General features: G+C 47.2%; 1 protein-coding gene across 5 annotated transcripts in view; it reads left to right on the top strand.

Annotated features, from left to right (window-relative positions):
• The window catches only part of ENOSF1 (enolase superfamily member 1), an 831595-nt gene that overhangs the window by 415206 nt on the left and 401053 nt on the right, over positions 1-15336 (top strand). For all 5 annotated transcript variants that reach the window (XM_069620869.1, XM_069620872.1, XM_069620871.1 and 2 more), the window contains one exon: positions 1255-1337. In XM_069620869.1, coding sequence (XP_069476970.1) covers positions 1255-1337 — 83 coding nt within the window. The remainder of the gene's footprint in view (positions 1-1254; positions 1338-15336) is intronic.

A 15336-nucleotide genomic window follows, 5' to 3' on the forward strand; every position in this document is an offset into this window, starting at 1 on the left:
ATGTAAAGAATGAGAGGGCTGGTACCAAGAGATAAGGAAGGCCGAGAGTTATGGAGGAGCCATCCCATGAAGGCATTTGAAAACTGTACAAAGAAAATAGAATTTGAAGTGAGAATTGAAAGTTAACCATTGTAGAGCATTAGATGTAGAATTAGAAAGAGAACATTGGAGACAAATGGATTGGAAAGGGGCAAGGGGACAGGCAGGCAGATCACGAAGGAGAAACAATAATCAAGGCGTGAAAGAATAAGATGGAAACTAAAAGTTTGGTGGCGCTAAAAGTAAGAACTGACTGGGCTTTACGAATATTGAATTAATGGAAACTAGAGGATCGGGCAATCAGCGAGAAACGAGGGGCAAATATACGAGAAGAATCAAATATGACACAAAGGTTGAGAGCCGAGGTGGAACGATGGAATGGAGTAAACAATCTGGAGGGTCAGGGAATAGGATGGGGAATTTGGGGAAATGGAAGGAACAAGGTTTCTGTTGTAGGAGAATTTAGATGGAGCCAGAAGTCATCCGAGATTAAATAGGTGAGAGACAAGCTGGAGGTTAGAATGCAGCGACTTGAGAAAGATGAAAATGACAAGAAAATATGGGAATTGTTTGCATACAAATGGTAAGAAAAGTGAAAAGCGGAAACAATAGCTGAAAGGGGAATAGTGTATAGCGTGAAAAGGAAGGGTCCAAGGACTGAGCCCTCAGGGACTTCATACTGTAATGGATAGGATGCAGAATATTGACCAACCCAAGAAACAGAATATGGTCCAAAACGTTCAGAGATACCTAAAGATGAAAGCATAGAAGAAAGAATAGGGTAATCAACCATATCGAGGTCCAGTAAGCATGCTGAGTTAGACACGTGTTAAGAATCATGCTGGGCACTATATCCCAAGACGGTTTTTAATTTAATGATCCAGAGAGAATGCAGTGTCCCTAGATAGGTTCCCGAATACATCATACATTTTGAGTCCTTTAAATACTATAGCTTTTAATCACCGGTACATCTAGGCAGCACTCTGCAGATAATTATTTATTCCAAGCCTTTGTCTGCAGTGAATCTGCTTATATAGTTAAGGCATTACATATACACGTATGTATGTGTATGTGTAATTTCAAAAAGGTTTTGATGACCATCAGCATCTGTTGTGCAAAGTGAACATTCATTAATATGCAAGTCAGAATAATAGGAGAACAGTGTTAATAGTGTGGAAAATACCAAACCTCACTTTACATTTTTTATTTTAACAGAGCAACAAATGTTAAAACAAGGCTATCCTGCTTACACCACATCTTGTGCATGGCTGGGATATACAGACAAACAGTTAACAGAGGTTAGTCTCACTTGGCATTGCAATAGTGTGTTTGTAGATGTGTGTTTGTCATTTATGATGTGTTATTAATTTACGTTCGTAATCTGCCATTTTGTTAATTTATTTGATCATTAGTCTGCCATCAAACGCCAAAAGCAAAGGGATAAGCTTTTAACAGGATAATGTTTTGTGGTAATCTGTGACAGTGTGACAGAATGCCAGTCCTTAAAAGTACCACTCGCATGAAAGACAAGGGCCTCATTGGACATAAGAGCCAGTATGGCAATCCCTGTTAGTGAAAGTGTGCCCGGTGCCTCTATTCCACGATCTCAAGAACCCCCAGTGACATGGTCTCTTGAACTAACCAGAAGTGCACACATTGCTGATCAATGAAAATCACATATCTGAAGCTCATTCTCACAAAGACAGAATTTGGCCTACTGGATCTGCCATCTAAGATGGATACCATTCATGGGTGGCTAAAAGGGATGCACCTTGATGGCTTCACACTTCACCTGGTCCCCAGATACCAAATCGCTCAGGTTCACTATAGATAGCTCTACTTTTGACATTTCAACAAAAAGGCCCAAACTGCCTGGTACCAGCTAACCCCCTACTCTGGAAGATAGAACACTTCCTTCCACCCAAGGACATCGGAACCACAGTCCAGGTCCTAGTAATCTCCCACCTCAATCTGGGAAACACCCTCCTCACCAGCATTTTGATGACACACCTACCTTGCTTGCGCCACTTGGGACCGCCCAACATGCCGCGACTTGACTCTTCACAGGAAATAAATATTTTATTTACATTTCTCGCATCTTAAAGGAGCTGCACTGACTTCCCAACCCAGCCAGAGTGCTCTTTAAGACTGCCTGCATTACTCCCTGGGATATAAAGCAGCCACCACTCACAGACCTGTTTACCTTGCTGCAAAAGTCTGTAGCTCAGGTGGGTAGCGCTCCTCCAGGAGCAAGGCCATCACTAGGCTCTAGAAGAAACTAGGAAACCAGCCTTCTCTTGCTATGCCCCTGCCTGCTGGAACATGCACCATTCCGGAAAGAAATCCAGACCACACCAATGCTCTTTTTAAAAGAAAAAGTATTTTGTGCTCTTGGCTAATCATATAATCATAACCTAAGGCACATATAAAACCAAAATACAGTACATTCATTATTACATTATCACAGTAATTATCAGCAATTAACTATTTCCTAGCTTACAATAAATGCATATTAAATTACCACATTCTCAACAACTAAAACATTATTACATTATGCCACCAATTCAGCTATGGCAACCATGAATTTACGCCACACATAAAAAGCAGCACCTGTGAAGACCAGGGACTCAGCCTAGAGTATTGCTCTCAAAAATTGATTCGAACCAATGGAGTCTAACCAGGACACAAATTTGGCATACGCCTTTCCATGAACTACCTTTAACACCCAGCAGTTTGTTAAAATATGCCTTGCAGTCTCAGATGTCGTGTCACAAAGATTGCAGCGCCTCGCCTCTGCAGGTGAATGTGTCCAACAACCTATATATTCTCACCTAGGCAAGAGATTGAACCACCTTTGTTAAATATGGGCACCAATGCTCTTGCAGTTCATTAACAGACTCGAGACCTTACTCTTCAGCCAATACCTAGGGGACACTTAGGCCCTTTGTGTTTCTACTTCAGATATCATCACCGTGCCTGGGAGACCATATGCCACATATTGTAACCCACCCCCTCCTTATCTCATATATTACCCTCAACAACATGCATTGCACTCCATTGCTTCCTAGCTAGGGTTGTGCCCTATAAAACCCAAAATACAAATAAAAATCAGTGCCAGGATTCACAGTTCCCATTAGTGTAAGTGCCTATGGGGATCTGTACGATCAAGGCCAGTGTTCTCACTGCCAGTGTCTATCAGTGTCCACAGGGGCAAGGATTGCAAAGCCATTCAGGATTAGTGTCTTGGCCAGTGGCATGAGTGAAACGTGTCCATTCATTTTGTCCTCCTGTACAGCACTTTTCATCACTAGCTTTGATATATTCTGCCAATTTGGTATCCTATTTATAGTCTATCTTTGGTTGTTTGTAAAGCTCTTGGTTGCTCATGTGGCTAGAACCCTGCTATAGAAATGCATCCCCTTAACAGTGTAAATCCTTTTGATTTATTTATGTTTATTTTGATTTGGTTTCACATGTACACATGTACAAATAAAATTACTGGGAACCCTTCACATAAAATAAAAAACAAAATAAAATTCATAGTTTAAAAAGGTTAGTGTCCAAGCAGACGCAATACAGTGTCAATCATTGCTAGTTGTCCAGTGGCTGTGTTTTTGCCTCCAAGAGCCATGCCTGTAAAGGTATACAGCTGTTTTGCCACCAGGTTTTTCCCCCTGATGTAATTGTTTACGAAAAATGTACATCGAAAAAACTCTTTGAAAAATATGGGTGGGTGGGTAAGGGGATACAAGAGGTAGGGGGTTTGGGATAGGGTTGGAATAATAGGGAAGGGATGTTTTGGTGGAGGGGGGGGGGCCTCAAATCTAAAAAAAGAATTCAACCCTTTTTTTGATTTACATTTTTCATAAAAAATTACATCGAAAAGAAAACTGCCAGTAAAAGAACATAGAACATCTGTACATGCCGAAAAGGCCAAAGTCAATGTTAATCAGTGCCGGGGTTCACATGCTAGCCCCATTAAGTGCCATTCTTGGGAGAGCAGTACTCATGCAAAACAAATGATTTCTGTGTAGCAGATTTCCTACCTTTACTTACTGAGTTTTATAATTCTGACTTGGGTATGTAGGCATAGCCTCGTTCACTGTTAGTGTGTCCTGTCCATGAATTCATCCAGCAGTGTGCCATTAGCTCACAAACCAAAAATCCTCAATTCAACACACAGTGCCAATTCTTGGTCTTGGGGGTGCTCCGTCAGCAGAGCCCTCTACTTCTACCTCCTACATGGAGGTATAGCCTTCATTGTAATGGTGTAAACAGTGATGGACACTGGCAACTCACACCAAGAATGTGGCCTTAATCGAAAAATTCCTTTAGGCAGGTGTATGATTGAGACCTCAACCACTGGAAAGGAGACCCACAAGACAAGGAATCTACTGAACTGGAGCTCCTCCTAACATTCTCATTATCAATCATGAACTCTCCCATGTTAAAGGGTACTTCTTGGACTGGGTTGCTACGCGCAATATCCTCACTGGCTTGGTAAACACCGAACTGTGTATCTGGGATCATAAGCTGCAGGATAAACCTCCCGAAGAAGATAGGGCCAAGTAGAGCCCCCCCCCCCCCAAAAATAATCCTCAATAGGAATTTTAACAAATTGACTACCTCTGATCTAAGCTCCTGCCTGTCAGCTATTATGACAGGCTCCTCAGAGTTGGATCCGTCTGAACACTAAGTGGAAGTTTACAAACAACATCTGTTCGCTCTATTAGAAGACAGGTTCCACTTAGATCACTGCCAGTGCGTGACTACCCTAATAAGCAGAGCTGGTTCTCCCCTGAACTCAATCTCCTAAGGAAGGAAAAAAGGCAGGCGGAGCGAACGTGGTCCAAAGACAGATCACTGGAAAATAGAGAGAAATGGAAATACCTAGAAAGAGGATATAAAATTTAAATTCTGGAAATAAAAAGACTTTCCTGTGCCAAGCAAATTAAGAATGCGGGAAACCGCACACGCAAACTGTTTGACATCTATAGGAACTGGGAAAAACCAGCAGCCCTATCCCCCCAATTCTACTGACTGTAAAAAGGTCCAGAAAGAATTGGAAGACAAAGTGCTACTGGCACAAAATAAAATCCAAGCCTGCCGTGATCTACTCAACATATCGTCATATCAGGCATCTGAATTAGGACCCAGGAAAGGAAGCTTAGACGTAGGTTTCTCCTTCACAAGTATATCCCTCCTGGAAATGGAAAACACCCTCACCAAAATGAGACCCAAGTCATATCCAGGAGAATTATTACCGTCAAAAGTAATACCAGCGAATAATATGCTGTTCGCCCTTTCCTTACAAGATTTTTTAACACCTCCATTAAACACAAGAATGTACCAAACTCCATCAAGGAGGTAGTTGTCACCCCCTAGTCAAGAAACCTGGCTTAAATCCTAAAGACTCACAATCAACTTAGAGAGACTAGAGGTAATGTTTTCTACGACCAATAGTGAACAGCCCTCTATAAACAAAACTTTTAAACAATACACAATGTTCACTCGGTCCCTTGCTTCCCCAAATCCATAGCTGGTTGTACCTTACTGTATGAGATTAATAACCATTAAATTCTCATAGACGACACCACATTGTATCAAAAATGGTTATTTATTTTCCATATTTCAACAGTAAAAAAAACTTTTTATCTTTTTTTCATTTTTTCACAGCTCCAATTTTTTTAGAGTTTTGTTCAAATAGTATACCAAATCACAATATCTGTGTACATTTAATCTCATGTGTCATTTGACCATTTAACATTTTACAAAATTCATTTCTTAATCTGGATCTACAAGATGCTTACCTCTATCATAAAGACAAGCAACTTAGTCCGTAAAAACTGTTCACTTTTTCTTCATAAAACCCATGCTTACTTTCATACCACATTCAAACCATACCCGACATGTTTCATTCCTTCCACACTTACACACTATTCACAAGGAAATTCTTCAGGGGTAAAAATGTACACAACATTCAACTAAATGTACGATTATAATAGTCTTCTTTTAGACTTAGTCTCTTGAAGGGATCAACTTTCAATGGAGTCCCATCACACTTTTCTTTAAGGTCCAACCTTCAAAACGGATACACTGTGGGAAGCAAGTGTGGGATAGTCGAAATTTAGTATTCGAGATAACATCCCGGTTGACATTTCTATTATGCACAACCTGCTATGTATCAATCATCAACAGAAGGGTATCATTTACTTAGATTGTCACCTTCTTAACATCTATTATGGCATCACATCTCTGCCCCTATCAGCAACTAGGTTTTACAAAAAACAGTACAACAGGGATACACCTTTGTATCTCCCCACATTGGCGAACAACATTACATATGCCCTGCTGTTGTCACTTATGATCTAATCTTTGGCACCTAACTGAGTATCTCACCGGTCCATAATCAGTTATTCAAGTTACAAGGTAACATCACGGGATGACGAGGTATATCTTGGTCTTTTTACCTTCAACAGGCTGACTTCTTTTTGTGTGTCGTCTTTAGAGGGCCCTCCTACATTTATGTTCCACTTCCAAGCCCCTCTGGTCTTAGAGTTGCATGACTCTCAACTGGGTGGAGAAATCTGGGATCACTGAAAGGCGTTCCTATTAACAAGTAGGTCACGGGTAAGCCAACATGCATAACCTAGTTCGATCATTATTCTATTGCCAAAACATCGTGCTTTACACCAACATTCAATCCTTTACACTAACCTAATATAGTAGTTTAGCGGATTCCTGTTCCCTCTGATAATTAGCTTGTCACGTGTAGCACCTCTTTCCAATAAGTCTTCTTATTGAGTCCTGGGCGTCGAAACAACTCTGTTAGTGTATTCTAAAGCAAAAAGGAAAACACATCAGGTACTCTGGCGTACGTCTTTGTACCGTTGTGCATTTTGAATGGGATTCAAATATCCCCTGTGAGTTTCAACTCTTACCTTTGCATAAGCTGCCCTTGCCGCCTTGTCTAGGATTCGTACAGCTTCTATCATAATACTGTCCACCACTCTCTCTGCCGGGTCATGCTCCTTTCTCTATCCGTTACCCGTTTTCCTCTATTTCCATTGGGTTTATCTTGCTTTTTATTGGATTAGGCCCCCCACGTGGCCAACCAATCACGTGATCGGGAGGCGGTGCTATAAGAATCTCTATCTCTTTAAAGGCCTGTCGTCGCCTATCTTGCCTCCGGCCCCCATCTGATCTAGTCTGGCATGGTCGCCGCAAAACCCCACCAAGCGGCGGAACCCCTCGCGATCCCCATCACACTCTGCAGCGCACTCCCCAACGGCATGGAACGCACACATTTCCCGCTGCGTGAGTATTGTTGATTTTATTCTGGTACCCAACCTGCCTACGCGATTCACTTTTCCCTGACGTTCCCTTCACTTGCTTCAAGCTTTGTAGTTAATGTTGGTAATGTTTCGAATTACGAGCTTCCAAGGCGGCTCAGCCTTCCACCTTTCACAGTCAATGGTTACCGTTCTACGGCTCTAGCTCGCTTGGATATGCTCCTACTAAGCACGTCATGTTGATCTGTGTGGCTTAAGTCAACGATGGGGTCGCAGCCTTACTATGCCTGGGAATAGCTTTTCCGTGATCCGTGCGTCCCCAATTGGGATACATGCACTTAGCTCTCACTAGGTGAGCAATAATGTTGTACATGCCGTTTTCCATGATTCGTGCGTCCCCAGTTGGGACACATGCACTTAGCTCTCACTGAGCGAGCAATAATGTTGTGCATTTCATTGCTCGAAAGGATGGGGATGACGGCATTATTAGAAAATGCATTTGTAATTCAATAGTCTTTGTAGGGATGCATGCCCAAGAACAAACCATACTGATATTCCTAATTAGGTGATCTCAGTATGGAACAAAGCCCATGTGAAAAGGGATCTCCAGAGTTACCTTACCCGGCCAATTGAGCCAAAATTCTCTATTTCCTATTTCCGGCTTATTATCACCCTAGGTCATTTTTCATCCTAAATCTTCCTAGACAAGCTACCTGTCACAGCAGAAACCAGAGTCAGTTTATTATTCAGTCTTCTCATTAAGTCCCAATTCTGTACTTTTTGTAAGAAAGATTAATTCTTTTTCTTTCTGAGCTAACTTTCTCCTGTCAAGATTCACATCGTTCGTCGGTCTAACCACATAGACCACAGACCATCGTAGCTCCTCTACTTTGTGTATCATTTCAATGAAATGTCCCACAAGGGGAGCCGAATGGACTCTATTTCTTATGCAACTCTTGTGCTCTGTGATACGGATTTTAATTTTTCTTTCCGTCTTCCCTATATATATCTTATTACAGGGGCACCAGATAACATATATCACAAACACAGAGTTGCAATTGGTCAGTACTTTCTGCTTCCAAAGGTTCTTTAGACTTAGATCGATTTACGTAGGTTTTTTTTGTCTTTTGGCAGCAAGTGCAGGATCCACATGGAAAATGTCCTTCTGGGGCTCTCATCCCCCAAGATTCTGTTAGTGTCATTTGTGGTTTAATCTGTTTAATAATGTCATTACACATTACCTGGTCTTTTATAGATCTACTTCGTCGAAATGCCATCAATGGTCTCTGCAATGGCACTTTGCCTTTCTCAAGGATCCCCCAATTACGGTGGATGATTTTTTGAATTCTATTGGATAGATTACTAAACGTGTTAACGAACACTAGGTTATCTTTGTTTTTGTCTCTGGGGTTTTGCTCAAGAATCGCCTCTCTATTATTGTTATCTGCTCTCTTCATTGCTTTTTTAGTCAGTTTAGTAGGATAGCCTCTTTCGTGCAGATTAGTTCTCAATTTTTGTGCTCCTGCTCTATAATGTGCACTATTGGTGCTGTTCTTTTTTAGCCGAATAAACTGACCAAAAGGTAGGTTAACGCGGGTGTGCTTCGGATGAAAACTAGTGTAATGCAACAAAGTATTTCGATCAGTGGATTTCTTATATGGTTTCACAAAAAGTTCTCCCCTTACTGGATCCGCTTTGATGGTAATGTCCAGATAATTAATCTCTACTTTGCTTGTATTTTCCGTAAACTTCAAATGTTGGTTCGAGGGGATTGGGTCCTCCGACGTATTCCATATCTATGACAGGTAATCACCACAGCTGTGCTGCTTCGGAAACTTTTCCGGCGTCTGCGTCCTGCGTCGATGACGTCGATACGCCGACGTCTAGGACCTCCTCCGACGTCCGACGTCATCCGATGTGATAAGTAGGACGCACGACGCCTGTAGCCTCAGTTCCGTTTTTTCCGCGAACGTGTTGCTTCGTGTTTCTCGGTTCTAAGCCTCGTCTCTTTGGTGTTCTGTTCTTTCTGGTTCTTCGAACCTGTTCGTTTGTGAATTTCGGCGATGTCTTCTACTTCGTCTTCAACCCCGCGTCCGGGCTTTAAGAAGTGCGGGGAGTGTGGGTCCAAGATGTCGGTGACTGACTCGCACGACGCCTGCCTCTGGTGCCTCGGGGAGGCCCACGACACGGATGACTGTGTTGACTGCCTGTCGCTCACGTCCAAAGCCTTACGCGAACGTAAGAAGAAGTTGTCGGTAGGTCGGGTGTCCAAGCCCCGGAAGTCGAAGTCGGCGGGGCTTTCGACGGATGATTCGAGGGGTGACTCTCCGCGTCATCGTCGGAAGTCTCGTCGGTCTTCTTCTAGGAGTGGGTCTCGCCACTCCTCAGCCTCTTCGAGGCATTCTCGGAAGCGCCGTCACCGGTCGCCTTCCAGGTCCTCTTCCGAGGATTCTGCCCGGCACGTCGGTTACCCCACCAGCCGTGCGACGCCGGAGGAATGGGCTTCCTTCGGGAAGAAAATGTTGGCGATTCTTGAGTCGCAGGGTACTCAGCCGTCCGCGCCCCCGAGTGGGGTCGGCCGTGTGAGGTCGAGAGACACCGCTCGCAAGAGTGGTCGGCACGAGTCACGGGAGCGGTCCCGTTCGGACAAGGAGGCTCGTTCTCGCCGTACCCGTTCCAGGTCCCGGTCCTCGACGCGTTCGAGACCGTGTGCTCCTGTGAAGTCTTCGAGGAAGACGTCGACGTCTGAGGCGTCGAGGGCGTCGACAGGCTTTCTCGAGGCTCCGGCTTCGAGGACGTCGTCGAGGCCGTCGACGTTCAGGTCGTCGAGGGACACGCTCGGGGCTCCGGCCTCGAGGGCTGTGTCGACGCCGCCGATACTGGAGGCGCTGCATCTGACGTCGACGCCGATTTCCTCGACGTCGACGCCGATCCTCTCGGCGCCGTTGCCGGTTTTCTCGGCGTCGGCGCCGGTTCGCTCGACGCCATCGACGCCTTTCGTGTCGGAGGTGCCCCGTGTCACGGGTGTACCCCCTAGGAAGGCTCTGGTTAAGAGCAAGCACTCTCGGGTGCCTTTTCGCCACCTGGAATTTATTTCGGAGGCGGATGAGGATTCTGATGGCCTGGTTCCTAGTCTGGTGCCTGATGAAATTGTCTCGGGCCATAGTCAGTTTGACGATTTGAGGCAGTCACTGCATGATGCCAGTGGACTGGACACCTCCCCGGAGGTGGACTTTTGTAGGCCTGAGCCTGGCTCCCATGCCGATTCCTCGTGCCGGCGCCTTATGGCTAGGGTGTCTGAGTATTTGGGATGGTCTGCTCCCCCAGGGGAGTTTGTGCAGGATGATCTGACGGACATCCTTGATGTTGGTCCCCCAACTGACCCGGTTCTGCCGTTCCATATGGCTTTACAGAGAAGGGTGGCGGCGGCTTGGACTGCTCCGGAGAGTCTCCCGGCGGTGGGCAGATCCTTGTCGCGTAAATACCGTCCAGCCAGTAGCGACCCCTGCTACTTGACCAGGCACCCCACTCCGGAGAGTTTGGTGGTGCAGGCGGCCACGGCCCCGGCAAAGCAGGCGTCGTACCCTACCATCCCTCCTGATAGGGACGACAAACGTTTTGATGGCTGGGCGAAGAAAGTGTTTTCTTCTGGTGGTATGGCGCTTCAGGCGGCCAACTCCATTTGTGCCTTGTCACGTTTCACGCACACTCTGTGGAACTGTGTTGCGTTAGCGGCTGAACATATTCCCGAAGGGGTTGAACGGGAGGGTTTCCTTGCTATGGTCCAGGATGGTAAGGATGCCATGTGTGAGTCCGTTCAGTCGGGTCTGGACTTGGCTGATTGCGTCAGTGGGTCCATGGCGGCGAGCACCGTGATACGCAGGTTTGCGTGGTTGCGGAAGTCGGGGTTTGCTCCTGATGTGCAGTCCCGGCTCCTCAACATGCCCTTTGATGGTGAACGCCTTTTTGGCAGCAAGGCTGACGAGAGCCTTGAGAGGTTGCAGACATCAAAAGCTGCAGCGAAGTCGTTGGGCGCTGCAGTTCGCCAACCTCCGCCTTTTCGTCCTAGGGGACAGCAGTGGAGGGGTGGCTCCTTTCGCTATTACTCATCCTTCAGTAGAGCGAGAGGAGCTGGCAGTCAAAGAGGCCAACGCAGGGGTACCAGAGGTGGACGACAGGGTACCCGTGGTGCCAAGGCCGCTCGGGCAGTTACCTCTTTGCCCTCGGGTAACGCCGCAGCCGCTCCTACTCAGTCATGAGGCCATGTCCCATGGTTCGCCGGTTGGGGGAAGGCTGGCGCAGCATCTTGTAGAGTGGCAAGCCATTACTTCAGATGTGTGGGTTCTGGAGATCATAGCCCACGGCTACTGTCTTCCTTTTCGGCACAGGCCTCGCGACAATCCACCGGGGAACCTCTCTTTGAAGTGTCCGGATCCGCTCCTTGCGCAGGAAATTCAAGCCCTGCTGGAGAAAGGCGCTATAGAACTGGTGCCTGTAGCGGAGAGGAACAAGGGATGGTATTCCCCTTATTTTTTGATTTCCAAGAAAGACGGGGGATTGAGACCCATCATGGACTTGCGCGGTTTGAACAAACTCCTCAGGAAGGACAAGTTCAAGATGGTTACTCTCTCTCAAGTCCTCCAGGCCCTTCAGCTTCAGGACTGGTTGGTGTCACTCGACCTCAAGGATGCTTACTTCCATGTGCCGATCCATCCCAAGCACAAGAAGTACCTGAGGTTCGCGGTTGGCGACTCGCACTTTCAGTTTCGGGTCCTGCCGTTCGGATTGACCTCCGCCCCGAGGGTTTTCACCAAGCTCATGGTGGTGGTGGCAGCGCATCTCAGGCAAGGGGGGATTCACGTCTACCCCTACCTGGACGATTGGTTGATCAGGGGGAGCTCTCCCGAGCAAGTCCTGGATCATCTGTCCGTCACCTGCCACTCCCTCCACAGGCTGGGCTTCTCCCTCAATTTAAAGAAGTCCCATTTGACGCCAACGCAGAGGCTCCAGTACATCGGAGCAGTGCTCGACACTTCCCTGGGGCAGTGTTTTCCTCCCCAGGTGAGGGCTCTTCACATTCAGCAGATGGGGCACAAGTTTCAGCATGCCCAGACGCTCCCTGCGTTCGAGTTCTTGAGGTTGCTCGGCCTCATGGCATCCTGCATTCTTCTGGTGCCAGAGGCTCGCCTGCGCATGTGATCTTTGCAGTGGGCACTCAAGATGCAATGGTCGCAGTCCTCCGGCAGGATGTCGGACCCGATTCAGGTGCCGCCCTCGGTCGCCCAGGACCTTCTGTGGTGGGCCGTCGAAGGCAACTTGATGAAGGGGGCTCCATTTTGGCTTCCCTGGCCGGAGGTGACGATCGTGACGGATGCATCCCTCACGGGATGGGGAGCTCATGCCAACGAGCTGACAGTCAGCGGTCGTTGGTCTCCGTCGGAGTCCAGACTCCATATCAATCTGTTGGAGCTGAGGGCTGTCAGGCTAGCCCTGAAGGCTTTTCTGCCGACTGTGCGAGGAAGGAATGTCCTGATCCTGACGGACAACACGGTGGCCATGCACTACCTCAACAAAAAGGGGGGGGCAGGGTCACTTCCTCTGTGCAGGGAGGCGATGCAGCTCGAGTTCTGGGCCATCCAGCAGGAAGTTTCGGTCTCGGCAGTTCATCTGGCCGGAGTCGAAAACGTGACGGCGGACGCTCTGAGCAGGCAGAGCGCGATCTCTCACGAGTGGGAGTTGGCTCAGGAGATTCTCCTGGAGATCTTCGCCCTTTGGGGGACCCCTCAAGTGGATCTCTTCGCCTCCAGTGTCAACCGGAAGTGCGGGAGGTTCTGCTCGCGGGAATTCCGCTGCTGTACGCGTTTCCTCCAGTCCCCGTCATCCCGCAAGTGCTGCGGAGGTTGCGGAAGTTCGGTTCCCGGATGATCCTCATTGCTCCGGCGTGGGCTCGGAGGACGTGGTACCCGGACCTTCTCGACTTGTCCATCTGCCCTCCACGTCGTCTTCCCTACCGAGACGATCTGCTCTCACGGGAGGGGGGTCTGGTTCTCCATCCAGAGGTCAGATCCCTCAACCTTCACGCTTGGCTTCTGAAAGGTTGAGGTATAGGGATTGGGACCTCCCTGAAGACGTGATGGAGGTGTTGCTTTCGGCCCGAAGGCCAGCAACTAAGTCTCTGTACCGTTGCCGTTGGCGTAAGTTCTGCGACTGGTGCAGAGTTCGGAATGTGGATCCTTTTGCATGTGACATCCCCATGGTTCTGTCCTTTTTGCTTTCTTTGGCCCACAGGGGCTTGCAAGTGGGTACCATTAAAGGTTACCTGGCAGCGCTGTCCATCTTTAAGCGCTCGTCTGATGAGTGTTCTTACTTTAAGATCCCTTTAATTTCACAGTTTCTGAAAGGGCTCACTAATGTGTTCCCTCCGTCACCTTTCCTCGTGCCCGGTTGGGATTTAAACCTTGTTCTTAGGTTTCTTATGGGTGCTCCGTTTGAGCCTTTACATTCTTGCCCTTTGAGGCTGTTAACTCTGAAAACTGTGTTTTTAGTTGCGGTTACTTCCGCTCGCAGAGTGAGTGAGTTGCAGGCACTTTCAGTTAAGCCACCCTTCACTGTATTTCACAAGGACAGGGTTGTCCTTCGAGTTCGTCCTTCTTTTCTTCCGAAGGTAGTGACGGAATTTCATTTAGCCCAGAAGGTTGTTCTTCCGGCATTCTATCCTCCTCCGCATCCTGGTAAGGAAGAGGAGAGGCTCCATAGGCTTGATCCTAGGAGAGCTTTAAGCTTTTATGTTTCACGCATGTCCCGGGTCAGAGTAGACGATCAACTCTTTATTGGTTACGCTGGTAAGCGTTTGGGGCAAGCTGTGACGAAACAGACTTTGTCCCGCTGGATTGTTTTGGCCATCTCGGAATGTTACCGCTTGGCGGGTAAGGACCCACCGGCTGGCTTGCGGGCCCATTCTACCAGGGGCATGGCTGCATCTACTGCCCTGCAGAGGGGTGTTCCTATTCGCAACATCTGTGATGCAGCCACCTGGGCTTCAGTACATACATTTGTACGGCATTATTCCCTCGATTCCATCAGAGGGCAGGATCTGGCCTTTGGCAAGGCGGTCCTTTGCTCTGCTATTTGATTGGCTATTCTAATTTTGTTTATAAATTCTTTCCCTCCTCCTTGCTCTGGTACTGCTTTGGGAGTCTGTCATAGATATGGAATACGTCGGAGGACCCAATCCCCTCAAAGAACAAGTTACTTTCTTACCTGGTAACGTTCTTTCGATGGGATGGTCCGACGACGTATTCCATATCGCTCCCGCCCTGCCTTCCCCGCTGCAGAATTTCTTTTGCGATTGCAGCTTACGTTCCGCAAGGCTTTGTGTCTGACTGGCAGTTGACTTCCGTCACACGTTCTGGGGGAAAAAACTACAACTGAGGCTACAGGCGTCGTGCGTCCTACTTATCACATCGGATGACGTCGGACGTCGGAGGAGGTCCTAGACGTCGGCGTATCGACGTCATCGACGCAGGACGCAGACGCCGGAAAAGTTTCCGAAGCAGCACAGCTGTGGTGATTACCTGTCATAGATATGGAATACGTCGTCGGACCATCCCATCGAAAGAACGTTACCAGGTAAGAAAGTAACTTGTTCTTTTGATGGTTAATCCAATCGAAGAAACTAGTTGCCTCGTCTTCTTCTCCTCCCCAGATGATCAACACGTCGTCTATATACCTCTTCCATAATAGGATGTTCTTCTTATACGGGTTAGTCTCACTGTAGATTCAGTGTTTTTCAAAGGCCTCCATATACAGGTTTGCAATACTCGGGGCTAGAGTGGCTCCCATGGCCGTACCCTGTATTTTTTTAAAGAATGAACCATTGAAATGGAAATAACTTTCCATGAGTGCCATCTCAGCACACCACATAATAAAAGACACTGGAGTATTGGTGTTCATCGTTTCTGTCAGTAATCCTTCTTCCAGTACCTCAAGCGATGCTTTCTGTGGT

Source organism: Ambystoma mexicanum, chromosome 5q (assembly GCF_040938575.1).
Source record: "Ambystoma mexicanum isolate Mex_15411 chromosome 5q, UKY_AmexF1_1, whole genome shotgun sequence".
Lineage (NCBI taxonomy): Eukaryota > Metazoa > Chordata > Amphibia > Caudata > Ambystomatidae > Ambystoma > Ambystoma mexicanum.